Source organism: Macaca nemestrina, chromosome 9 (genome assembly GCF_043159975.1).
Source record: "Macaca nemestrina isolate mMacNem1 chromosome 9, mMacNem.hap1, whole genome shotgun sequence".
NCBI lineage: Eukaryota > Metazoa > Chordata > Mammalia > Primates > Cercopithecidae > Macaca > Macaca nemestrina.
In genome coordinates this window covers 120,807,328-120,835,231 of record NC_092133.1, presented here as the reverse complement: position 1 = coordinate 120,835,231, position 27,904 = coordinate 120,807,328, and the positions used below count along the sequence as shown (strand labels likewise).

Sequence of the window (27,904 nt, the reverse complement as noted above, 5' to 3'; positions counted from 1 at the left end):
GCAGAAGGCAGAGGGCGGAGCGGCGCCGGAGCGGGCGTCATGGCGCGGCTCCTCTGGTTGCTCCGAGGCCTGACCCTCGGAGCTGCGCCTCGGCGGGCGGTGCGGGGCCGAGCCGGCGGCGGCGAGCCCTGCACTGGGCCGGTACTGGGGGAGGCAGGTAGGACGCGGGTCCCGCAGGCCCCACCGCTGCCTACGGCTTTCGGCGTCATTTCACCCGCTGCACCCGGGAGCCTAAGGCCGGTCCAGGCCGGGCGCTGCCCTGGCAGGCACCCCTGCCCCCCCGCGCCTGCCCCCCGACCCGAGGGTCTGGGACAGTGGATTGTAAACTTGGTGGCGGCGGGGTGGGGACTGACCCCTGTAAGAATTCGAGGAAATGAACACATGAGCCCCCTAAATGTGCGCGTAATTGTTTTTTTTTTTTTTTTTCTTGGCGCGGGGAGTGGGGGCATAAATAGGGCTCGGGGTCCCCTGACCCCTATCCGGGACTCCAGGCGAAGGCCCGCGGTCTGGGCTGCAGCAGCCCGGCCCGCGCGCCCCTGTGAAGGCCTCCAGTATTTTGCACTGCAGCCCTCTTCGTAGTTCCGCGGGCTTCCTTCCAGCATCTGAGAAGCCGGCAGTTCACACTAGGGATTCCTGGGGTGTTTCCTGCCCTGCTGTCTTCCCGTAAGTGTGTCTAAGAGCCAGGGAGACTGGGTTGATCATTTGTTCCTTCTTTAAGGTGACAGTCATTGTTAATGACTGAGACAGAGACCAGGGCGGGCGAGAGAGAGAGAGAGAGAGAGAGAGAGAGAGAGAGAGAGAGAGAGTTAGTTTTCTGCTAAATGCCTTTGGATCCTTTCTTGGATGTGGGTACCTGCACACTTCACCAAGCAGGAAGGAGTCACCTCAGGAGACCTGAGCTAGCTACCCCTGTATTTCAGGTCTATTTCAGGGGAACTTAGTGCCCCAGGGGATTGGCTTCCTGGGCGGTTGCCAGACTGACCCACTCTGAATCCAATTTTATATATGTTCATTGAAGATGTTCACCCAACTGATGAAAATGTACCAACTCATTCTGAGCTCTTTTTAGCCCCTGAAGTTTTCAAAATGTAGTGTTAAAAGAATACTTAACTAAATAAAAGCGTTGGCGTTGTGAAATGTTAGCTGATCCAACATGACTTCCAGCTATGGCCTTTCTAACCACTGGTGTCTCTGGCCAGTCAGTCTGATGACCTTTGTGAGCCCACTGTATGCCAAGCATTGTTTTGCTGAGAACCACAGGTAATAGAAACATCACAGTTACCGACGAGCTCTCTATAACCCCTTGATACAGGATGGTGGTTATAGCGGTAACTACTTCATGGCTATAATTGCTGCTGTCAGAAGCAGCCTAATGAATTGCCCTGGGATCTGAAGTTCTCCACCAACATTAAAATTTGGCCAGACACCAGTAGGTAACAGGAGCTATGTACCTTATCAGATATCCCTCCTGGGAATTTATTCGAAGGAAATAGTTCAAAAGAAGAACAAGGAGATATATGCAAAGATGCTTTAAGCACTGGTCTCTTATAAAATGGAAACTGGCTGTAACCCAAATCAGTTAAGAAATACTTACGTAAATCATGAAAATTAAATTCAAAAAACTTTTAGGGAGTCATTAAAAATGATAAACAGGGAGTAGTTCTGGGATGAAGGGCTTGGGCATGAATAGATGCAGATTTTGAGTCTTGGCTCTCTGTTACTTCCTGGCTCTGTGTCTGAGCTCAGGCTGCTATTGCAAAACACCGTGGACTGGGTGACTTAACCGACATTTTCTCACAGTTCTGGAGGCTGGGAAGTCCAAGATCAAGGTGGGAACAGACTTGGTTCCTGATGCAGACCTGCTTCCTGGCTTGCAGTTGACTGCCTTCTCACTCTGCGTTCACGTGACTATCTCAGGAAGGACCACTAGTGCCTCAAGGGAGCCTCACCTTTATGATCTAATGTAAAACTAATAACCTCCCAAGCCCCATCTCCAAATACCATCTCACTGGGAGTTAGGGCTTCAGCATATGGGAGTGGGGAGAGGAGCAGGGAGAATACATAACATTCAGTTTGTAACAAAGTCTTTGGACATCTTTCTTGAATTTGGTAAGTTTAAACTTCAGATTTTTTTTTCCTTCTATCAAATAAGGCTAATGATAATAGTAGGGTTGTTGTACAGAATAACTTTTTAATTAAATATTTTGTTACAATGTTTGACACTTAGCAGGCACACAATAAATGTTAGTTATGATTACATAAATAAGTGTAAAGGACAAAAATGTAGCTACATTTAAGTTAAATCATGGGCTTAGGGAGTGCTGAGAGAGAGAGAAATTGGGAGGGGGGAAATGAGAAGATACTGAAATGACAGTATTTTTCTCCAGTGCTGCAATTTCTCATATGCTCAGAGTGATTTTTTTTTTCCAGGTTGATAAAGAGCAAACTGAAAAAGGAAAATAAGAAATATTCTGGAGCAAAAACTCTGTTGCTTCAGAAAAATATTCTTTCTAGAGATAACTATGCTAGGAAACCATCCTGGGCATAGGGTTAAAACAGTCCAGGCACTGTGATGGGAGAGACTAGTTCTGCAGATCAGAATGGGCTGGGGATTCTTTTAATACCAGTTTCTGATGAGTTCCATTAGATTCAACACATTATTTATTGAAATGAAGTGGGCTTATGTGTGACAATTGGCAGTATAGCAACTGTGGCTAGGAAGGTTAGCAAAACCCGAAGAAGGCACCCAGTAGGTAACAGTAGGACCAATAGTGGATTTCCTTAGGGATGAAAAAGTTGAGGCCCACCCCGTGGAACTTCTGGCCAACAAGATATATGACCTGTGCAAATCACAGCACACAGAGAGAAGGGAACTCCAAGGAATTTGAGTTTATTAAGGCATAATTCAAAGTAAAGTTGTGTAGCTATCTCATGCAATAGCAGCAATGGATAAATGTTTTCATAGTGCAGATAGCAAGAGAATGTAGAGGGAATCTGGAAAATGTGTAGCCCCCAAAGGATGAGCACGTGGTGCAGAGGACAGAAAATACCTGCACACACACACAAAAGGACACAACCAGTGTGGAAACCTCTCTCTAGCCATGGTGGCCAGAAGACTTGACTCATTCCCAAGTGAGAGAACCTATCGTGTATCTAATGCACACGTGCCTAAATTGCTGTTTGATAAAACTGCTCAGAATTTACTCATACTGCAATTTTTATTTAAACTTTGGTTGTTTTCTAAAACCCCAGTGTGTTCATTTGCTAGGGATGCCATAACAATATACCACAGGCTGGGCAACTTAAACGATGGAATTCATTTTCATACGGTTCTGGAGGCTGGAAGTACAAGACCAAGACTTGTCCTGAGATTTGTCCTGAGACCTCTTTCTTTAACTTGGGGATAGCCACCTTCTTGCTGTGTCCTCAGGTGGCCTTTTCCCTGCTGTCCCTTCCTCTTATGAGGACACCAGTCTTATTGGACCAGGGCTCCCTCTTAATGGCCTTATTTTAACATGATTGCCTCTTTAAAGGCCCTGTCTGTAAATGCAGTCACATTTTAAAGTACTGGGGATTAGGACTTCAACATATGAATTTGGAAGTTGGGGGCAGGGAATGTCATAATTCAGCTCTTAACATCCAGGTCAAAGAAACCTCTAAAAGTGATACAGCACACATATATCCTGACCTGGGTGTACCCAACTGAGCGTTTGTCATTGTGCTATCAAAGCAAAGTCTGTGTGCCCTTGACTGAGCCTTCTAGGCTGGCAAATCTGCAGCTAAATGTTGCATAATTGGTGCTTGAACAAGAACTAGTCTAAACATTATTGCCTACCCACTAAAGCTTTCACACACATTAAAAATGGTGTAAAAGGTCCACATTGATAAGGATTAAAAGAACCATTAAAAATGTTCTTTCATATTGTACTTAGATGAAGGCTTAATTCTTTCGGTTAGCAATTTAAACACTAGTTATATATTTTAAACTTAAAAAAAAATTACAGCGTGGCACTGTATCATGAACCTGTAGTCTCAGCTACTTCGGAGGCTGAGGAAGGAAAATCACTTGAGCCCAGGCGTTCAAGGCTGTAGTGTGCTTTGATCATGCATATGAATAGCCATTGCGCTCCATTCTGGGCAATACAGTGACACCCGGTCTCTTAAAAAAATTAGGGCAGAGGGAGGAGGTGGTGTCTGAAGAACAGATAGTCACTCTCTAATAGGTGTAACAAAATACAGAGGTGTGGGAGAGGGAGCTGGGAACCCAGACAAACTCAAGCCTTAGGTTCAAAGCGAAGGAAGTACCTGCTTTAAAACAGGTACTTGAGAGTCCCACTCTCAAATTCATGAGAGTCCCACTGACTTTTAGCCCTTCTCTAATTCCCACTTTCCAGTGTCAGCTACTATATTGTGCTGCCTGTTGAGTCACACTAAGGACAGTGCTTCCAGGAGACAATAGGGTTTTTTTCTAAGCCCATTCCACTTCCTCCCTGAAAGGAGATAGGAAGATAAAGCCAGCTTCACAGACTGTAAATTCCAACCTTAGTACCTGAAGTTGGTCCTCTTACCTATCCACAGGAATAATGCAAGATCTTTGCCACAGCCAAGAGGAGGGTGTTTTATCATGATGCTGTTTACTCCTTTCCTTGACAAATGTCAGTGATAGCCAGAGATTAGGTCTCACAAATTCCCCCACAGGACCAGAGTTTAAATATGGGAGGAGGGCGGCCGGGCCCGGTGGCTCAAGCCTGTAATCCCAGCACTTTGGGAGGCCGAGATGGGTGGATCACGAGGTCAGGAGATCGAGACCATCCTGGCTAACACGGTGAAACCCCATCTCTACTAAAAAATACAAAAAACTAGCCGGGCGAGGTGGCGGGCGCCTGTAGTCCCAGCTACTCAGGAGGCTGAGGCAGGAGAATGGCGTGAACCCAGGAGGCGGAGCTTGCAGTGAGTTGAGATCCGGCCACTGCACTCCAGCCTGGGCGACAGAGCGAGACTCCGTCTCAAAAAAAAAAAAAAAAAAATATGGGAGGAGGAACCCAGGACATTCACTCTTACTAGCAAAGCCTGTTCTTGCTCTTTTTAGTGCCTCTGGCTAAAGCATTCCCTTTTTTCGTCATTTGGGGTGGCCAAAAAGAGATAGGATCCTGAACAGAAGTGGCAAAAAAACAGACAGGAGGAGGCTTGTATTAGTTTGTTTTCAAAGTGCTATAAAGAAATACCAGAGACTGGGTAATTTATGAAGGAAAGAAGTTTAATTGGCTCACAGTTCCACAGGCTGTACAGGAAGCATGGCTGGGGAGGCCTCAGGAAACTTACAATCGTGGTATAAGGTGAAGAGGAAGCAAGCACATCTTACATGGTCAGAGCAGGAGGAAGAGAGAGAGGGGGAGGTGAACTTTTAAACAACCAGATCTTTCAATAACTCACTATCATGAGAACGGCACCAAAGGGCCCCCATGATTTAATCACCTCCCACCAGGCCCCAACTCCAACACTGAGGATTATAATTTCACATGAGATTTCTGTGGGGACACAGAGCCAAACCATATCAGAGGCAGTCACTTGTTCCATTGTGACAAGATGGAAAAAGGGTAGATGTAGGTATTGTTAAGTGTGATGGTTTGGTAGCAAGAAGATTTGTGGCTTTTGATTTTGCAAAAGTGGAATCTGTTGAGAGGAAGGGGAGATGTAGTAGAGACCATGGTTTGAGGAGAATGGAAAAGGTTTTTTTTTTTTTTTTTAATTTCAGTAGGTTTTTGGGGAACACGTGGTGTTTCGTTACATGAATAAGTTATTTCTGTAATGGTTATTTATCAGATTTTGGTGTATTCATCACCCGAGCAGTGTACATGGTACCCAATGTGTACTCTTTTATTCCTCATCCCCCCTCACAGCCTTTCCCCTCTGAGCCCCCAAATTCTATTGTATCATTCTTATGCCTTTGCATCCTCATAGCTCAGCTCCCACTTATAAATGAGAACGTACAATGTTTGGTTTTTCATTCCTGACTTACTTCACTTAGAATAATAGTCTCCAATTCCATCCAGGTTGCTGTGAATGCCATTATTTTGAGTGGTATTCCTTAGTATATATATACCATCATTTCTTCATCCACTAGTTGATTGATGGGCATTTGTGTTGGCTCCATATTTTTACAATTGCAAATTGTGCTACTATAAATGTGTGTGCAAGTATCTTTTTTCATATAATGACTTCTTTTCCTCTGGGTAGATACCCAGTAGTGGGATTGCTGGATTAAATGGTAGTTCTACTTTTAGTTCTTTAAGGAATCTCCACACTGTTTTCCACAGTGGTTGTACTAGTTTACATTCCTGAGAGTGGAAAAGGTTTAAAACACCCATTGCAGAGAAATGGGAAGACAGCTGACTGGGGAAAGATAATACTCACCATGGTTCACTGAAACCCCAGTGAGATGAGTAACTGAGTTTATAAGGACAACTCTCTCCCCAGGTGGGGGATTTCCTCCAGTAGTGCTTGATGGTACAGGGGTAGCCATGAAGAAGATAGTTTTTTAAATAAGCTTTTTTATTTTGGAATAATTTTAGATTTATAGACAATTTATAAAAATAATGCAGAGTTCTCAAAACCCCTCACCCAGGTCCCCCTGGTTATCCACTGACACCATCATAGTACATTTGTCAAAACTGTCTCTGTCTTTCCTTGTTTTTCATGACCTTGACAGTTTTGGGGAGTACTCGTGGGGTTCCTTGTAGAATGTCCCACAGTCTGGGATTGTTTGATGTTTCTCCTCACAATTAAACTGGGATTATGGGCTATTGGGAAAAATCTCATGGAGATGAAGTTTCTTTCTAGATTCATGTGCTCTTCCCCATCTCTCTTCCCAACACTGAGACACACACACACAAACATACACTCACACACTCACACTTATTTATATTTCTCTTGCTAAACCATTTGAGAGTTGCAGACATCATGACACTTTACTGCTAAATATTTCAGCACGTTTCCTAAGACCAAAGACGTTTTCCTACAAAACCGCAAGACGGTTTTCCTCTCAGGAAATTGAGCACCCTTGTCTAATACATAGCTGATATTCAAATTTCCTACCATATACCAACAATGTATTTTATAGCTTTTATTTTTTTTCTGGGATCTAGAATTTAATAAAGGGTCACACATTGGTTTCAGTTGTGGAGAGTCCTTGCTTTCCACAGGAAAGTGAAAATTTCCCTCAATTTTCACTTATGTGATTGTTTCTTCATGAAACACAGATTGAATGTTTTCAGCAGGAAAACTTTACTGGTGATGTTGTGTTCTTTCCAGAGCATCACATCAGGAAGATAGGATGTCACCTGTCCCGCTGTTGGTGATGCTAGCCTAGCCTACTTGGTTAAAGTAGTGGCATTTTTCTTCTTTATAATTAATAAACTCTGGGGTTGTATTTTGGGAAGATGTGACTATTCTGTTCCCCAGCAGTCGAAAGGGGTTTTGGAATCCTCTGATGATTTTTACAAAATGGTGATTTAAAAATTTCTATAATATCTTCTTCATTTATTACTTGACATTCTGCAGGATAACTCTGAAGGCCATTGAGCAATAGTAATTATCACATAAATACATTTTGTTTTGTCCCCAAAGTGTCAAATACCCCAAAAATCATGTGTTAACTGAGGTATATTCCATAGGAATTTCAGATACATATTTCCATAGTAAAAAGAAACCCCTGTAGTCTTATAAACAGTATATTTAATAAAAGATACCTCCTAGGGGAGCCCTTGTGTAAAAATAATAACAGTAATAAAAAGAAAGAAAAAAAAACTTTTAATATATTAAATAGTTTAAAAACCTTTTAGCAAAATGTAAGCAATCAGCTATATCATCACTGGAAATGCAGTATTGTTCAGTATTATAAACTGGAGAGAAGATAAGTTTTTTCTTGCCGAAGGACAATTTAGGACTTTTTTTTTGTAACCTTAAATGAATTTCAACTGTAACTTCTGACATGTTTGATATATAGATGCTGGCATCACGGGCATTTAACATTTCATCTTCAGTGCCATAGTCAGATTACTAACCCTTTGGGCCTCTGTTTCTCATCTGTAAACTGAAGAGTTGGACACATTACAAAATCCTTTCCAATTCTTAATGTTGGATGATTAAAAACATTTATTATAGGAGTTGGACTTCCTACTCCCTTTGGCTAAAGAGAGTATTGCTCTAGTTACTTGGTTTATGCTCATGTGAATAAATGTAGTAATATAGATGCCAAGGCGAGCAGGAAAGAGGAAAACAAAATATGGACAAAAACCATGAAGCATCATAATAGATTATTGTAGGTCTGTTTCCCTTTCAGGACTATATGCTATGGGAGTTTCTTCTTTTGTTCCATGCAAGAAGATTTTTAAAATAGAGACCTCCCTTGACAAAGAAAATCAGAGCTATCCTTATAAACCAGCAAGGGAGAAGAGTTTAATAATCGACTAGCTCATGGTTCTTTTCTGGCCAATGCCTCAACTACTTCCGGCTAGATCCTGACAGCAACTGCTCCTCTGAAAGTCATCAGAGAAGAGAGGATCAGTTTCTATCCTTAGGTACCTGAAGGGAATTATTCCACATTCTTTCATATTTCAGCTGCCTCTTTCACTTCTATGCCCCAGGAGGACTAGAAAACTGGCTCTCTACTTCTTATTAATTTCTTATTAAATTAAATAGTCAATGAAGGCATTAGCCTTCTGGTCCCCATGAAGAATAAACTCGTGGGAGAGAGAACAAGGGACTGGATTATTCTGCTGGGTGACAGTGCACTTAGGGAAAAAAGCCAAGGAAGAAAAGTCCATCAGGTGTTTTTGTTTTAATTTTTAAAACTCCTGTTTAACAATACAGGGTCTCTTGCAACGTGTGAGCTGCCTCTTGCCAAGAGTGAGTGGCAAAAGAAACTAACCCCAGAGCAGTTCTACGTCACGAGAGAAAAAGGAACGGAACCGGTAAGCTAAGCTGGTTTACAGTTTTCTGATTGCGTGTGTTGGCAGTGAGGGGGCAGTCGGAATAGGTCCAGCTATGAAACCCAGCTGCCCAACAACACTCCTCTTCCATTGTCCCCTTCTCGGAGTGTTGATATTCATCAAGTTGTAGAAACCTGAAACTCTTCCCTGGACACATCATCTCTATTCTGACTCCTAAATAACCTTCCTGTCATTTCAATTCCGTGCACCGCTATCACCTCCCCTCGGGGCCAAGTCACTGTCACCTTCTCTGTGCATGGCCATTCTTGCTCCAGCCAACCCATTCTCCACACTGCAGCCAAAGAGTTCTTTGGAAAACACAAATCTGACCATATCACTCCCCAGCTCAAAACTTTCGGTGGCTGCCTAGTGCTTTCAAGGAAAAAGAAAAGTATGAGATGACTAATAAGGTCCTAACGGCCCCTGGCTCCCACCCCATCCTCAAATCCAGCCATCTTCCCTCTTGACCCAGTACTTTGGCCACACCACCCTTGAGCTCTCACACACCCTGGGCTCCCTTCTCTCTTAGGGCCTTTGCACCCGGCATTCCTTCTTCTCTCCCATCATCCCTCCCCACACCCTCCACCCATTCATTCAGACCTACCTTGTAGCTCTCAGCCCAAATCTCACTTTCTCTGGGAAACCTTCTCCTAGCCCCCAGCTAGGCTTGCTTCTAGCAGAACTCTTCCTTCATAGCATTTGCCATCGCTGCTATAACCCCTGTCACCTAATGTGGTGGCTGGCCATAGTAGGCATCCAAAAAAATCAACTTTTGTGAATGTTGAATGACTGCCAGGTAAACGGTGCAAACATTATTTAAACTGCATTCGGCAGTCTCGGCTTTCATTCATTTTCTGAGAAAACAACCCTCAGTGGTTCCTCATTATAACATCACTTTTTACAGCACTGCATTTATCTGTGTGTCTGTGTGTGTGTGTCTGTGTGTGTGTGTACAAGTTTCTGGGGTACATGAGAAAATTTGTTACACATATATAATGCATAGTAATCGAGTCAGGGTATTCAGGGTGTCTGTCACCCGAATACAATGCATTTTTGTTAAATGTCATCCACCTACTCTGCTGTCAGACACTGAGCATATTCCTTTTCTCTTACTGTATGTTTGTGGCCTTTAAGCCACTTCTCTTCATCCTCCCCCTACCCTCTGCTCACCCTTCCCAGGCTCTGTTATCCATTTTTCCACTCGCTACCTCCATGTGTTCAAATTCTTTAGCTCTCACATATAAATGAGAGCATAGTGCCGCATTTCTTAACCAGTGGTCTTAGACCCAAATATAGCTGCTGGAATGTAGCTTTTCTGAATTGAACTTTGTTATTAGATATTTTTTACTAGTGAAGCAGATCTCACAGAGTGGACCCCAGCCCTGTGGCTTCAAGCACAGTAGAGTATGAATGTTTTTTCCTTTGTCAGCACCTGCAAAACTCATGTCACTACCCACGTGCACTGCCATTGTAATCACGGTGTCACCCTCAGTTTCTCCAATGCTAAAGTCATCAGAAGGACCAGCACATCCCAATAGAGTCTCCTGAAATGCTGGTATTTTTGAAAACTTCCTGTAGGTGGGATTTTACTAAAGCCCTCGTTGGGAAAGAGACTACATTAGCCATTTGTGTAGATTGCACAAGGGAACCACATGATACTCTGTGAGCAGTTGTATGTATTCCCAGAGTATTCTAAGCCAACCCTAATTCTCAGGTGCAGAGCCAGGCCGGGCTTGGTATGTAGAGAGAACCTAGAGATGAGCTGCCAGATGTTTAGGAAAATAAATATGTGGGCTTCTCAAACAGATGGTGCAATATACTCTCTGTATTTGGCCATTTGACAAAATGAGCATCATTCATTATTTTAACTAATGTTATAAATCCCTTTCCATGGATCCATTTCCACGTTTAACTTCTTAGAATATTGCAGAAATGTAAGCCTTCATTAGCTTTGTTCACCTAAGAGAAGAGAAATGAAACATCGAAGGTGTCTCTTTGGTGACTCTAAATTAAAATTCAGTCCCACATGGTTTTTCTTGGGCAACAGTAATACGCTAGCACTCTGCTAGACCAATGAATAAATTTACAGGCTGGCTGAGCAATAACCGAAAGTCAAGTATCAATAGAAGGGAGGTTTTGTGCAGGTCATTCTCTGTCTACTCTCCAGATCCACTCTCCACGGGATTCCCCTGCTCTGAGCTCTAGGAAGAGTGAGCAGTTCCTCTTCCCCGCAGCTATTGATTCAGTTTAGCCAGTGGGAGACACCAGTGAGATCTAAAGGTGGGATGGAGAAATCACTAGGGCCCAGCATTCTCTCTGTGGGGCTGCAGGTTGGCAGTGGCTGTGTTCCTGTATTGCAGGTGGCAGCTCTTGCAGGCAGCCCTCCCCTGCAGGTGCAGCCTTACCAGGTTCTGGCCACTCCCTCTTCCTCTGTCCCACAGGCCTAGTGGAGGCCATGGCTTCTCAAAGTCATTAGCCTAGGAGGCTTTGCCCTCACTTGTGGATTTCCATTGGCCCTGTCCGCACCTTTGTAAACAGTCCTGTGTGAAGTTATCCGCAGTCATCCCTCTTGAGTGTGTCACCTGTTTCCAGCAGGTGTGTTGTATTGACAAGATGGAATGGCAAACTGCTGTTGGTCCAGCAGACCTTGCAATCCCAGGGGAATCTGGAACGTCATTCTCTCTCTGACCCTGGCCCCTCCCTGTGCAGCCAGGCATTTCAGTTCTCTCTTCTAAGTATTCTTGAATCTCTTTCTTTTATTTCCACTGCTCTGCCTGAGCAGGAGCACACTCCAGGCCTGCATGTGTGAGGGACATTGGATTGCTCTCTGCCTTTGGTGGCATCTTGCCCCATTCCAGCTCATTCTTTACCTGAATGTCAAGTGAGCTTTCTAAAAACCAACTCCAATCAGTCGTCCACCCAGTTTACAAGTTTCCAGTAGCTTCACATTTCCAGTAGGACACAGTTTAAGCTCTTCGTCACGATCTAACCAACCCCAGCTGGCCTGGTCTCACCCGCCTTCTGGCATCCTCTTTCTCCATCCTCCTCTTTGCCCTCTTCTCTCATGTGGGCCTTGCCCAAGGTGTTCTGCCTGCCCGAAATACTCTTCCATTTCCTCATTCAAAAGTCAGCTTAGTGTTGGCATTTTTCTATAATAAACAACAATCAGTTGTGCAATTTAGAATAATAATAAAAGGTTAAGAAATAAAAAGACTCCCCCCCACCATCTCAGATAATATCTGATACAGACAGCCTTTGTGGAAACTCCCTTCATAGTGAAGGGTACAGCGCTACCCGAACTCCATGCCATCTCTATCATAGCTGTCACCACATGGTATAAATTGTCAGCTCACATGTGTCTTCCTCCCACTTAAGTAGCAAATTCTTTGAGTGCAGAAACTGTTTTGCTGCCCACCTCTGCAACATTAGCACCCAGCTCAACCTGGGTTTATATTAGATTATCAGGTAAATACTAGAAATGAGATAGAAGCTGAGTTTAACCCTAAATAAGTTACAGGACTTGTATAAAATTGGAGAGGGAGGGCACATCAGGAAGCTAGGCAAGGAGAGAGTGGGTAGATGTCATTTCAGAAACTATGTTGGCTGAGTATTCCTTTTCATTGATTTTTTTTTTTCCTTGAGATGGGGTTTTGCTCTTGTTGCCCAGGCTGGAGTGCAATGGTGCGATCTCGGCTCACCACAACCTCCGCCTCCTGGGTTCAAACAATTCTGCTTCAGCCTCCCGAGTAGCTGGGATTACAGGTACCTGCCACTACACCCGGCTAATATTTTGTATTTTTAGTAGAGATGGGGTTTCACCATGTTGGCCAGGCTGGTCTTGAACTCCTGACCTCAGGTGATCCACCCACCTCGGCCTCCCAAAGTTCTGGGATTACAGGCATGAGCCACCGCACCTGGCCTTCACTGATTTTTTAATTTTTATTTTGCTTACTGTGATAGCAGTTTTCTGTCACTTCCTCTGTCCAACTGCCCCCCTGCAATAATGAGATTATGTTTTGAGTCTTCCCAGGCTGTCTGGATCCTATGAAAAGGCTTTTCTAGATCAGCCTTGGAACTGGCAGTCCTGTTTTGCATGCGTGCATCTTCAGCCCAGGTGGGAAGGATGGGAAGCTTCCTCTTTTTTTTTTTGTTTTTGAGATGGAGTCTCGCTGTGTCGCCCAGGCTGGAGTGCAGTGGCACAGTCTCGGCTCACTGCAACCTCTGCGTCCCAGGTTCAAGCAATTCTTCTGCCTCTGCCTCCCGAATATCTGGGATTACAGGCATGTGCCACCACATCTGGCTAATTTTTGTATTTTTAGTAGAGATGGGGTTTCACCATGTTGGCCAGGCTGGTCTTGAACTCCTGACTTCAGGTAATCCACCTGCCTCGGCCCCCCAAAGTGCTGAGATTACAGGCAGGAGCTACCATACCGGGCCAACTTCCTCTTCTTTACAGCTGCCAACTAGTGCCAGTTTTGGGAGCAGGCATTTGAGGGGACTGGCCATAAAGGACCAGCTCACTACCATTCAGATTTCTGCAGCTAAGTTTAGGGTTTTAAAGAAGGAAAACATCCAAGTGTGCCCAGATGGTAGGCTCAGTAGGTTAATTTGAAATTGTCTGTCATGCAGCTCACTGAAAATGTGCTGTTAAACTACCACAGGGAATTTGGATGTTTGACCTGTGAATGTTTTGAGTTGGGAAGCCTGGGGGGTCTGAAGATTTCCTGAGTCAGCTTTGTCACTTGATGAGCTGTTCTGTGCTTTGGCTTTCCTCTGGCCCATAGGAGGGGATGGTGCCTGCTGCCAGGCCCTGTGATAGTGGATCTTCATAGTCAGCTTGTGCAAGGGTTGATTTTCTTTAATTTTCTTTGACAGAGGAGATGACAAAAGAAATTGGGCAAAAATGGTCTTTAAAAAAATGTCATCAGCCGGGTGCAGTGGCTCATAGCAAGTGCCTGTAATCCCAGCACTTTGGGAGGCTGAGGCATGCCGATCACTTGAGGTCAGGAGTTCGAGACCAACCTGGTTAACACGGTGAAACTCCCTAAAAGTACAAAAATTAGCTAGGCTTGGTGGCATGCACCTGTAGTCCCAGCTATTCGGGAGGCTGAGACAGGAGAATCACCTGAACCCAGGAGGCAGAGGTTGCAGTGAGCTGAGATCATGCCATTGTACTCTAGCCTGGGCAACAGAGTGAGACTTCATCTCAAAAAAAAAGAAAAATCAAGTTTGAGAAATAACATTTAAACAAATATTGACTTGGCTCATTCATTGACTTGTCTCCTGTTCTCCTCTCAGAATACCTCTGAAAACTTGCAAACCCTGTAACTCACAATGAACACAGTAATTTCATCTAAGTAGTAACCTGGGTTGGTGGGGGGAGAATCTAGCTCATTATTTAACATTTATTAAGTACACTGTGTCCTAAACATTATGTGAAGCATATTAAAGGCAAAATCCCTGATCTCACTGAACTATGCTTTTTATGCATTTATATTCTGTCTTTAACTGGAGATTTCAAAGTATGTTAGACAGTAGACTAGATTCCTGTTGTATTAACTCTTCTAAAAGGGAGAACGAAATCTCACACAATCACAGAGGACAAGACTCTGTTCTCTTGCTTTTTCACCGACTTTGATGCTCTTGGATGAAAAGTCCTGTATGAATACAAAGATTATCAATGTCATAATTTGCATATTGGGTGCAATAAAGCCCCGGCTGCAGGCTGCTTCATTGGGTGCATTATAATTTTCTCTCTGGCGTTATTTGCACTTTGTCAAATTAGTACAGAAATTCCTTGATTTGGGGACTTACCCAGGATTTAAATCTGCTGTATCATCTCCTGCCAGTAGTATGAGAAATCTGAACGTGACATATCTAATTTACTTTCAGCCTTTCAGTGGGATCTACCTGAATAACAAGGAAGCAGGAATGTATCATTGCGTGTGCTGTGATACTCCACTCTTCAGGTAAGATAAAGAATCGAGAGCTACGGAAGGAGAGCAAACCTCCAGGTTCTTACTGCTGTGTTTCATTTGAGATCTTGGATAAATAAATACCCATAATACCCATTTTGTTTTTTAAATTGCCCTTCTCATTTTGCATTGTTGCTGTAAGGAGAGCTATTCATATAAGATACTTGCCTGTCTTGACTTTTATTTCTAGCATTTAGAGCCATTAACAAGACTTCTTAGCTTATATTCTTCCTTCCTCTATCCTCAAGAAATAGCAAGGAAATAAAACTTGGTGGGTACCTTATGATAAAACTATTAGAGTTTTTTTTTTTAGAGGGAAAGTATTTAAAGAAATCTAAACCATGATTATATTTGCTGGGCCATGTGATTAAAACTCTCTCTCTCCCAGGGAAAATGGGTTTATAATTTAATTTAGGAAATGTAGAATTTTATGAGGATAGATTCCCCACAATGCTTGACAGTAGTGAATACCATACCCTCTTCTATATAGCTAAAAGTAAATTTAATTGTCCCTTGATTTCAAAGCCTCTTTTAAGTCAATCAGGATCTGAAATCTCTCAACAAAGGCTTTTTTGTTTAGACATGCAGGAAACAGTCTTAAAAAAAAGTAGATTCGATGGAGAAGAAAGGAAAATATCTTTGAAGTCCTATTTTTCAGAACTTCAAAGATGTTTTCCTTTCTTTTGCATCAACCCTAAATTAGTTTAGAATAAAATATAAATCAAGCCAGCTCTGTGCATCACCCATTAGGCAGTGCTTCCTTCTGTCCTCTGGGCTTTGAGCAGTCTGGGCCTTCCTGCCCGACTGGCTGCTAATGTGGGCTGCGTTAGGAAGCCGGACCCGCCTGCAAGGATGAGGAGCGATTAGCATCGATTTTCCTCCATGCTCACAGATGGGCAGGCCTTTGCCCAGATGCATTCACATTGGCATGGGGGAAACTAGAAGGAGGTTAATTTTTACACAGTAAAATGTGGGACTCAGGTTTCTGAGACAATAGTTATTTCTTGACGTTTGGTTCTGTTAAAGAGGAGAGGTAGGACTTTGAGATGGCCCATGAACTTTAAGCCATAGAACCATGCTGCCAGCGTGTCAAAGGCTCCCTTGTTACTGCAGGCACCAGGCAGTGCTCTGTCTCCCTCTTCACACTGTGAATACAGAAGATAAATCATCCTTGCAAGAGCATTCTCCTAAATCATAGTCTTCACTCTTCCCCTTCCTTGATGTTCCGGTTTCTGCATCTGAAAAAGAAGGGGCCTTCTTCCCTTCCTTTCACCTTGCAGGCTTAGTTGTAGTGTCAGAATACTGGAACCAGGAGGGTCCTGAGTCCAGAGCACAAACCTCTGTCCAGTAGAACTTCCTGTGGTGATGGAGATGTCTGTATCTGGCCACGTGGTAGCCGCTCATCACATATGCTTGTTAAGCACTCAAGATGTGGCTAGCATGGCTGAGAAGCTGACTTTTTCAATTTAATGTTAATTAATTTAAACTTAAATTTAATGTTAATTAATTTAAACTTAAAAGGCCACATGTGGCCAGAGGCTACTATATTAGCACAATGCTAGTTCAAATTAAGGAAGTTAAGTGACCAACCCCAGGTCCTGGAGGTTGTGAAAGAGTCAAGACTAATAGGAAAACCAGCCGATTCTCCAAAAGCCCACTGACCAAGTAGCCAGTTTAAGGGACTGCCAATTCACCAACCTTATTTGTTTTTGTGTAACCATTTAGTTTCAGTTGAAAAGTTTCCATTTTGCATTCTTAAAGACTTCTGAGTTTGTTTCTGTTCTTCTTTCTTGTTGCTGCTACTGCAGCTGAAGGAAACAATATATTCCTGAAGATTATTTATGTTCCAGAATATACTGTTCTTAAAGATGCACTCATTTATGGGAGAGGCAGTAGAATGGTTAAGATTGCCAAGGTATATATCCTGGCCCCATTGCTGTGTGACCTTGAGCAAATTTCTTAACCTTTCTGTGTCTGATTTCCTCACTTCTAAAATTAAGATAATAGTAACTAATTCATAAGGTTGCTGGGAGGATGATCCTGAGTCATGAGTTAATACATGAAAAAGCATAGAGCGATGCCTGACATGCCTGACTCAGGCCAGGCAGTTGCTGCAAGTTAGTAATGATTTTTTTTTTTTTTTTTTTTTTTTTTTTTTTGAGATGGAGTCTCGCTCTGTCATCCAGGCTGGAGTACAGTGGCGTGATCTCGGCTCACTACAACCTCGGCCTCCCAGGTTCAAGCGATTCTCCTGCCCCCCCAGTGGCTGGGATTACAGGCGTGTGCCACCACGCCCGGCTAATTTTTTGTATTATTAGTAGAGATGGGGTTTCACCATGTTAGCCAGGATGGCCTCGATCTCCTGACCTCAGGTGATCCACCCGCTTTGGCCTCCCATAGTGCGGGGATTACAGGCGTGAGCCCCTGCACCTGGCCATAATGACGTGTTCTTAAGCAACAGAGCCCTCTTAGGGCTGTATACATGAATGTGCTTTTGATCCTGAGGAATTCTGGAAGATATATTCTAATTAATGAGAATATACAAATGCAGACTATATTCCTGAGCCTTCTTCCTGTTCAAGAGGAGTTTTAGAAATACATTCTTGTTTTGCCTCTCATTTTTCTTCTCTTTCTGTCTCTGGTCTCCAGTTTCTATAGTAGGAAGCAGAGGTACAGAAAAAAAAAAATTCCTTCAAATGTTTGTGTAGAATGAAAGTGAAGGGAAAGTTGGTCAACCAAAACTAAGTAGTTCTTTTAACAAGTAAATGCAGGGCCGGCTCCTTTGAGCTGCCTGCTCCAGCTCGGCTGCTTCCTGCCTGGGACCCCCTTCGTGCTGTGCTGGCCTCCTGGGATCTGCTCAGCCCCACTATTGCTAATTGAAATTCCACTTATTTTTGGATCCCAGATTTATCCTGAAACCTCCTCTGATAGCACACACTGTGGGGTTTTTTTAAAAATCTGCTTCAAATTCCTATTTATCAGTATCACACAATTTAGGACCTAATTATTCTCCTATTGGTTCAAGTATTTTATTTAGTTAAGGAGAGAAACTTGATTAGCTCTTGAGCCCCTTGGCCATCTTATCCTTCTTGGACAAGCCTCATGGAAGTTGCTACGGGTTGAATTTTGTCTCCCAAAAAGACATGTTGAAGTCTTAATCTCTGGAAGCTGGGAATGTGACCTTATTTGGAAATAGGGTGGCTGCAGGTATAATTAGTTTAGATAAGATCATATTGGAGTGGGGTCAGCCCTAGTTCCAAAATCACTGCTGTCCTTCTAAGAAGAGGAGAAGTCGTCCAGACAGAGAGGAGACAGCCATGTGAAAACGGAGGCAGAAGTTGGTGATCTGCAGCTATAAACCAAAGATTGCCTACCTTAGAAGGTAGGAAGAGGCAAGGAAGGATTCCCTAGATGCCTCAGAGCCCTGTGGACACCTTGACTTTGGACTTCTATCCTCCAGATTGTGAGAGAGTCCCACCCATTTTGTGGTATTTTGTTGTAGCCACCTTCAAACAGATACTTAGATGCTCCGTAAGTACTTCTTGATTGGTTGATTAATAATATCCGTCCTGCTGCTTAGAAGCCATAGCAGTGTTGGGACTATCAGAAGCTGTGGTTATGGGCTGGGCATGGTGGCTCACGCCTGTAATCCCAGCACTTTGGGAGGCCAAGGTGGGTGGATCACTGGAGGTCAGGAGTTCGAGACCAGCCTGACCAGTATAGCGAAATACTGGCTTTTCTAAACATACAAAAATGAGATGGGCGTGGTAGCACACGCCTGTAATCCCAGCTACTGGGGAGGCTGAGGCAGGAGAAGAGCTTGAACCCAGGAGGTGAAGGTTTCATTGAGCTGAGATTGAGCCACTACACTCCAGCCTGAGTGACAGAGTAAGACTCCATCTCAAAAAAAAAAAAAAAAGAAAGCAGCTGTGATTATGAAATCACTGTGGAAATGTGAGGGAAGTGGCTGCAACTTCTTGAGCACTTACATGCCCGACACTGGGCTCCAATGCTTTGCAAACAATCCTCACCTTCCAATAAGGAGCTATGAAAACCCCCATTTAACAGATGTGAAAACTGAGGCTTAAAGAATTTAACTAACTTGCTCAAGGTCACTTATCTAGTAAGCCATAGTGCAGGAATTTGGGTTCCACTGGAGCCTGTACAGTGCACTCTTCTTGAGAGTGGAAAGCACCCCAGCAATGAAGGAGCCCTCTGGACATGTGGCAGGTGCCATGTCCAGGCTCTTCATGTGCATCATTTCATCAGACCTCTTGGCAGCTCCCCATAGTGCTGTTATTATTCTCATTTCACGTGAGGAAACTGAGAGGAAGATGAAATAACTTGTCCAGGGTTCCGCGGTTTACAGGTAGCCAGCCAAAATATGACCTCACAGTTTTGGACTCCAGAGCCCACATTCTTCACTAGCTGAGCTTCCATTAAGCCACGTGGGCAGCACCGTTGACATAGGTGCCATCGCCTTCTGGTGCCTGCTTTCTGAATTACAGGTGTAAGTTTCTCAGAAGACATAACCAGTCTCTGATGGTGATCCCGGCCAGTGTAACTCATGAGTTCCTTTTCCAGAGCCTTGTTGCCAGCCTCATCTGCCAGACTTACCGTCATTCTCCTCATCATCCTATAGTTGTTGGAATGAGTTTTGTGTACAGTTTTTGAGAGCTTCTGCCTCTCCAAATCAGAGACCTTTAATCAAAGGTATCTGGGTCAAGAACACTTTCTAGCATGTGTTGCCACACTCCTAGGGACTCCAGACTCTCATTTCGCTAACTTGGAATGAAGTGACATTGTCCCCCACTGCCACTTCCTCTCCTCCTTCTCTCCTTCCTTCTCCCTTTCTTCTTCCACATAAGCCTATTGGGAAAGTGTTTATTAAAATCTATTGTGGGATCACATATTTCACGATCATAAATCTTCTTAAAATAAGAGGAAACAGAGCCTGATACTAGTTCACGTTTTACATAACGTCCTGATGTCTTATGCACCATGGGTAACCAAGTAATATTGTTAAAAACCTTTTGTGTGCCCCATTCCCTCAAAGGAATAGAAATTCTTCTAAGAGGTTAGGGCTGTCAGTTATCACCAAGTGCCTGTGCTGTTGGTTTGGGAACTGTAGAACTTCCAGAAATCAAGGAAAACCAAAGCAAATAAAATGAAACAAAGTAAAAATCCCATAGAGTATATGATTCAGAATGGTTTTAGTTCTTCAAGGGCAAACCTTACAATCTGCTAATCACTTAAATATGTATATTGGAATTTCTGATTGGGTTTAATATTTTGGTTCCCAGTCTTAACTTATATACGTTAGGCCTCTCATATTACTAGGTAAAATCTCCATATTCTGCTAATTGCATCAATAAAGGTTTATTGTTTCCCATAAAATGCTTTAATGAGTTTTTATTAGTCGTAGGTTCATTTATTTAAAAAATTTTATTGTAGTCATAATTCTCCATCAAAATTCATTTAATGATCACTAGTTTATATATAATGTTGAGGATGGAAAGACTGGGATTAAAAGATACTTAATGATGTTTTTCCCTGAGCAGAGTGGTCAGATGAATGTTTTCGAACCCTTGGAAGAGGATTGCAAAGAACCTGACCTGAATATGCAAACACTTCTAGTTGGACCCACAACTGCTCACATTTCATAGATTTCTGGTATTAATAATAAAAAAATTAAAACATAGCTACTAACTTATGTGCCATGTGTCAGGTACTATGCTAAGCATACATACAGAAAGTGAGGTGATAATTCCATTGCTATTGTTAGCTTTTAAAAAATCATACAATCTATAAATGTAGAAAAGGAGACTTTATTTCTTCTAAAGGGTTACTGTCTTCAGGGTGGCCATCCCACAGGCTGGAAAGCGAGCTCCCAGCCAAGCGCAGACGCAGGCACTCGGAAGGGGGAGCAGCTGGGGTAGGAGCTTTATGCTGAAGGGGTTGGCTAAATATACCTATTTAACAGATCACAGGAGGGGTTATGAAAATTCGTGAAGATGGTCCTGACATACGCATATTGAACAGACATGCATGTAACACATGACCTATGTTTATTTGGGGGTAGAAACTTAACATTTAAATGTATTACAATTAGACCCTGTACATCAAAAGTCTTTCAGGATATGAAGGCCCGCAAGTGCACAGCCTCTGTAAACCATCCAGAACCAGTTCATGGTCTTTTAATCAGGAGAAAGTTACTAAAATCAGTCTCTTGTGAAATCCAAGCTGTAGTTATGGCTGGTGGAACAGAGGGTCTCAGCTAGTCACTGTCTGATGGAAGATGAGCTGCTTATCTCAAGGCCAGTGATTGTTTAGCTGCTAGAGAAAAAGAAAACCCTTGTGGCAGTTATAACAGAGTTGATTCTTTAAGTGTAGGGGGGTGTGACTTCACCCTCGCCTGGCATGGCCTTAGGTCCTGTTTATAATGTGGTATATTATTGCCACAAAGAGTCCGTTTGCCAGTCTTATGATCTCTATTTAAACATCAGTGCTGGTCATTTGTTGTGTCTAAACCATGAGAGGGAGGGGGTATAACGAGGTGTGTCCCATCATGACTGGAAACTCGGTTTAAAGGTTTTTCTGGAGTCCCCTTGGCTAAGAAGGGCTCTATTTAGTCAGTAGGTGGCTTAGAACTTTTTTTAGTCTATGCTTATCTATAGATTAGGACACTGAGGCTTCAAAAAATTAAATGACTTGCCAAGGTGACACAGATGTAACAGACAGATCCCAGATTCACACCCAAATCTTTCAGAAATCAAAGCCTTTCCTCCTAATGGCTATACTTGTGGTTCTCAAAGCCTAGTCTGAGGACCCCAGAGATTCCTGGGGGGGACTTTTCTAGGGGCTTTTCCAACCACACTTGAGGCCACTTGAGGCCACATCCTCTTATACCTCAATCAAAACAACATAGCAACAGACTGAATCCAGAGGAAGATTCAGTTGTCTTTTTTTTAAGCCAGACGTTAAAGAGCCTTGCAAAATTGTAAAACAGTGCAACTCTTCTCATGAAATGTTTGTTTCATTTAGAAAAATATAATTATTTGTCATAAATATATGTGATGTTAACATGTAATAAATTTATTTCACGTTGAGCATCTCTACTCTGAAAATTCAAAATCTGAAATGCACCCAAATCTGAAACTTTTTTATTTTTTGAGACGAGTCTAGCTCTGTTGCCTGATCTCCACTCACTGCAACCACCGCTTCGTGGGGTCAAGATATTCTCCTGCCTCAGTCTCCCGAGTAGCTAGGACTATAGGCATGCACCACCATGCCCAGCTAGTTTTTCTATTTTTAGTAGAGAGGGGGTTTCACCATGTTGGCCAGGCTGGTCTCAAACTCCTCAGCTCGGCCGGGCGTGGTGGATCACGTCTGTAATCCCAGCACTCTGGGAGGCCGAGGCGGGCGGATCACGAGGTCAGGAGATCGAGACCATCCTGGCTAACATGGTGAAACCCCATCTCTACTAAAAAATACAAAAAATTAGCCAGGTGTAGTGGCGGGCGCCTGTAGTCCCAGCTACTCGGGAGGCTGAGGCAGGAGAATGACGTGAACCCGGGAGGCGGAGCTTGCAGTGGGCCGAGATCATGCCACTGCACTCCAGCCTGGGCGACAGAGCAAGACTCCATCTCAAAAAAGAAAACAAAATCTCCTGCTCAAGTGTTCCACCCGCTTCCACCTCCCAAAAAGCTGGGATTATAGGTGTGAGCCACCATGCCCAGCAAAATCCGAAACTTTTTGAGAACCAACATTAGACTCAAAGGAAATGCTCATTGGAGTATTTCAGATTAAGGATGCTTAACCATCAAGTAAAATGCAAAATCCAAAAAGATCTGAAATCCAAAACACTTCTGGTCCTAAGCATTTCAGATAAGGGACACTCAACCTATATTAAAAAAAAAAAAATGAATGCACATGTTTTTAAATTCTCAGTTATAATTTATAACTTGTTAAATGTTGGCATATGTAACTCATAGACAAAAGCTCTCAGCAATCCCTATTAATTTTGGGGACACAGAGGGAACGTGAGGGGTGCTGACCCCAAAATGTTTGAGAATTGCTGCATTACACAGTTGTTTCTGTGGGAGTTTGTGCTGTCAGCTAGGCTTCCTTCTGTGGGTGGCAAGTCACCCAGGTGCCGAGGCAAGAGACCGAGGGCACGAGCTGTTCCAGTATAATAAAATATATAATATAAGAATAGTTATACTAGATATAGATAATAGATTATATATGAATATCATTAATCAGTAGTTTGTAGCGATTACTCTTCATTCCAGTATTACAATAATCCTCGCTCTACAATCATAACCTAGGAGCAACCAGGTCATACAGAGATAGGAGCTGAGGGGACATAATGAGAAGTGACCAGAAGACAGGAGTGTGAGCCTTCTGTTATGCCCGGGCAGGGCCACCAGAGGGCTCCTTGGTCTAGCGGTAATGCCAGCATCTGGGAAGACGCCAGTTGCCGAGCGGACCGTGGTCTAGCGGTAGCGTCAGTGTCAAGGAAAAACACCCGCTACTTAGCAGACCGGGAAAGGGAGTCTCCCTCTCCCCGGGGGAGTTTAGAGAAGACTCTACTCCTCCACCTCTTGTGCCCGCAGTTATCTGTCTCCCTGTGATGCTGTGCTTCAGTGGTCACGCTCCTAGTCCGCCTTCATGTTCCACCCTGTACACCTGGCTCTGCCTTTTAGATAGCGGTAACAAATTAGTGAACGTACTAAAGATCTCTGATATGCAGAAATAATGGCATAAGCTGTCCCTCTCTCTCTCTCCTCTCTTTCTCTCTGCCTTGGCTGCCAGGCAGGGAAGGGCCCCCTGTCCGGTGGACACGTGACCCACGTGACCTTACCTATCATTGGAGATGGCTCACTCTCCTTACCCTGCCCCTTTGTCTTGTATCCAATAAATAAGAGTGCAGCCTGGCATTCGGGGCCACTACTGGTCTCCGCGTCTTGGTGGTAGTGGTCCCCCAGGCCCAGCTGCCTTTTCTTTTATCTCTTTGTCTTGTGTGTTTATTCCTACAATCTCTCATCTCCGCACAGGGGGAGAAAAACCCACCGACCCTGTGGGGCTGGACCCTACATCCTTCTGTGTTCATTGTCTAGGGATTTCATTCTTTGCCACTTTTCCTTCTTAGTTTGTTTTGTTCGTTTGTTTTTTGGCTGGGTCTAACATTCAGTTCTTCTCTTTCTTCCTTAGAGAGAGAGCCATTTCCTTGCCACAGCAATTTTTGAAGTCTATTTTCCCAGTGCCATTTAAGGGAGCTTATCCATCAGAGCACTGAGAGGGTGGGTCTTTGGTGAGTGGATTTACCTGCTGTCCTTCTTCTCCATGTGCCAGCATCATGAGTCCTTGGGAGACTTCTGGAGGGCTAGGTTTCACTGCAGTTATTGATGCCAGGTACCCGGGCGTATTAATTAATCATCATCATCATCATCACCATCACAGCAAGAATTCTGGGCACTTACCATGTGTTCAGCCCTGTGCTAAGCTTTATATCACACTTCACAGAGTTCCCCTCAAATCCTCAAAACAGCCCTGTAGTGTAGATACTATTCCCATTTGCTAGGTGAGCAAACTGAGGCTTCAAGAGCTGTGGTTTCACACAGCTAAGAAGTTGCCAGAGGCAGCTTTTGAATCCCTGGTCAGGCTTCTGTGTTTAGATAACCTGAAATTCCTGTTGCTAAGCATGACTTTCTCATCAGACCTTACACTTCCGTGTGGCACCAAGATGATGATGACTTCCTCCGACCATTAGTAGTTCGTTTTGATTTCTCCTTTTTTGACATTTTCAACACATGGGCTTGATCTGTGTTACCTAATATGCAACACAGTTCACAAAGCACCATGTGTTTTTAGATCCTTGTTGGACATCCAGAAAGAAGGCTTTAGCATCAAAGGATCAAGAAGTCCTTTCACTTTGAGAGGCAATGGCTTCAATAGTGAAGGTGCAGTGTGGACGATTCCCGGGGGCCTGACTGTCACATAGCTGGGTGTGGGATCTGGCAGAGGAGAGTTGAAATACATCCTGTTCCCTGGAACAACACGTTGGGGCATGAAACCCTCTTGGCATGTTAATGACAGTGTCATTAGCAGCTGTAGTATCATTTATGTCTTCCACAGTTCTGAGAAAAAGTACTGCTCCGGCACTGGGTGGCCTTCGTTTTCCGAGGCCCATGGTACGTCTGGCTCTGATGAAAGCCACACAGGGATCCTGAGACGTCTGGACACCTCGTTAGGATCAGCTCGCACAGAGGTCGTCTGCAAGCAGGTGAGATTTCTTATTTTGTTTTACTTTCCCTGATGCTGCCCCAAGTGCCACAAACAGCTCCCTTGTTCTTGGCAAATCTGGTGTCCTTTTCTAGGGGTACTTTTGTCTTCAGAACACGTGGGATTCCCTTTTGGTTTTGTGTTGTTTTGAGACAGAGTCTCGCTCTGTTTTCCAGGCTGCAGTGCAGTGACACGATCTCAGCCCACTGCAGCCTCTACCTCCTGAGTTCAAGTGCCTCAGCCTCCCAAGTAGTTGAGATTACAGGTGCCTGCCACCACACCCAGTAAATTTTTGTATTTTTAGTAGAGATGGGGTTTTGCCATATTGGCCAGGCTGGTCTCAAACTCCTGACCTCAAGTGATCCACCTGCCTCGGCCTCCCAAAGTGCTGGGATTACAGGCCTGGGCCACTGCACCCAGCCCAGAACACATGGGGTTTCTACACATGACAGTAATGATCACTCTCTCCCTTCTGGGCACTGCGAGAAAGAGAAAAGGCTTCCCCAGCTTCTCTCTAATGTGGCTGTTCCTGGTTCTAGCCTTCCATAGAGATGAGAACAGAGGTAGGATCTTCACCTTCTTTTGAGCAGGGATAAGGAGCAGGAAGCCCTTATCCTGCCATAGTGGCTGGCATCTCATCTTTGACTTACCCAGTGTGGCTGGCACCTCCATCTCCCCAACCTTCTTTTGCACCCTGCAGCATGTCACTGGCCGGCAGAGCAATGCTGCGGGTGACATCACCATCTGTGCCTTCTGTGAGCCCAGTAGGAGAGAGTGGCTTAAATCCAGATCACAAATTCATTTTGATATCCTTAGCTGCTCACGTTTTCTGACTCATGGGTTTTGTAAAACACTAGAGGCAAGCTGATTAAGATAGCGTGGTTTTGCCTTAAGTGATAAATAATAATAATACACTGGGTACTACAATATTATTCAGTACTTACCCAGGAATTATGTTAATGCTTTGCGTGCAATATATCAATTAATTGTCCCCACCGCTCTCTTATGTAGGTATGATAATTATCCCCATTTTTAGATGAGTAACTCTAAAGGCCCAAATTTAATAACTCGCTCACATCCTATTGATAAAGTAAAACTATTTACCGTGACTGTGTTCTGCTTTCTTTCATTTCTTAATTTAATTCGGATGCAATAGACTTTTCTCCTAACACAGATGTCAGACTCCAGAGTGGAGTGATTTTGGGGGGGTTCGTCTGTCTGGTTTTACATAAAGAGCTTTGTTTGCATTTGGAGATGACAGAGGCTTCTGTCCTTTGCAGTGTGAGGCTCATCTAGGTCACGTGTTTCCTGATGGACCTGGACCCAATGGTCAGAGGTTTTGCATCAACAGTGTGGCTCTGAAGTTCAAACCAAGGAAACACTGACTGTCTTCAAGAGTCCCGTTCCCTTGCCACCCCTTCATGTGCACTCTCAATTTCCATAATTCACTTGAATGACTTGCTTTGTTTGCAATAAAACTGGCCTGAGTTTGCTGCTGTCTCCAGCGAGTCACTGCTTCTCTTAATTGATTTACCTGGAATCAACTTAATCCTGTGTGTTAGGCTGTTCTTGTGTTGCTATAAAGAAGTACCTGATCAGGGTCTGGGAGAATTTGGAAAAAGAAAAAAAAAACTAGAAAAATAAACAAAATTAAAAAGAAAAAAAAAAGAAATAACTGAGACTGGGCAACTTATAAAGAAAAGAGGTTTAATTGACTCACGGTTCTGCAGGGTGTACAGGAAGCAAGGTGCCAGCATCTGCTTGGATTCTGGGGAGACCTGAGGGAGCTTTTACTCATGGCAGAAGCTGAAGGTGGAGCCGGCATCTCACATGGCAGAGCAGGAGCAAGACAGAGTGGCAGGGAGGTGCCACGTACTTTTAAACAGCCAGATCTCTCAAGAACTCACTCACTGTCACCAGGACAGCATCAAGCCACGAGGGACCTGTTGGGAGCAAGCCCCCCCAAAACTGGCCATAAGTAAATATCTGCAGCAATGTAACATGCTCATAATGGCCATAACGCCCAAGCTGGAAGGTTGTGGGTTTACAGGAATGAGGGCAAGGAACACCTGGCCCTCCCAGGGCGGAAGACCGCTAAAGGCATTGTTAAGTCACAAACAATTAGCATGAGCGATCTGTGTCTTAAGGGCGTGTTCCTGCTGTAATTAATTTGGCCCATCCCTTCGTTTCCCTTAAGGGATACTTTTAGTTAATTTAATATCAATAGAAACAATGCTAATGACTGGTTTGCTGTTAATAAATACGTGGGTAAATCTCTGTTTGGGGGTGTCAGCTCTGAAGGCTGTGAGACCCCTGATTTCCCACTTCACACCTCTATATTTCTGTGTGTGTGTCTTTAATTCCTCTAGCACTGCTGGGTTAGGGTCTCCCCGACTGAGCTGGTCTCGGTAGGGATCCACCCTCATGAGCCAATTACCTGCCAGCAGGGCCCAACTCCAGCACTAGGAATTATACTTCAACATGAGATTTGGAGAGGGGAAACATCCAAACCATATCACCCCAACTGCCACTTGGAGTAGAACTTCACAGAATGACAGAGGGACAGCTGTTTCTTTTTTTTTTTTTTTTTTAATTTATTTATTATTATTATACTTTAAGTTGTAGGGTACATGTGCATAACGTGCAGGTTTG

The 27,904-nt window shown here is 43.8% G+C and overlaps 1 protein-coding gene across 3 annotated transcripts; it reads left to right on the top strand.

Moving 5' to 3' along the window:
* On the top strand, window positions 1–27,904 carry LOC105480035 (methionine sulfoxide reductase B2). 3 transcript variants are annotated; one of them, XM_071070389.1, is made up of 5 exons: window positions 1–157; window positions 8,872–8,972; window positions 14,883–14,959; window positions 25,106–25,253; window positions 26,983–27,897. In XM_071070389.1, the coding sequence occupies exons 1-5, from the start codon at window positions 40–42 to the stop codon at window positions 27,232–27,234; spliced, it is 696 nt and encodes a 231-aa protein (XP_070926490.1). In that variant the 5' UTR covers window positions 1–39; the 3' UTR covers window positions 27,235–27,897. The 3 variants fall into 3 exon arrangements, with proteins under 3 accessions (XP_070926490.1, XP_011736770.2, XP_070926491.1); XM_011738468.2 differs by lacking the exon at window positions 26,983–27,897 and adding an exon at window positions 26,533–26,752 and having other exon boundaries at window positions 2–157; XM_071070390.1 differs by lacking the exon at window positions 1–157 and adding an exon at window positions 822–2,109 and having other exon boundaries at window positions 26,983–27,904.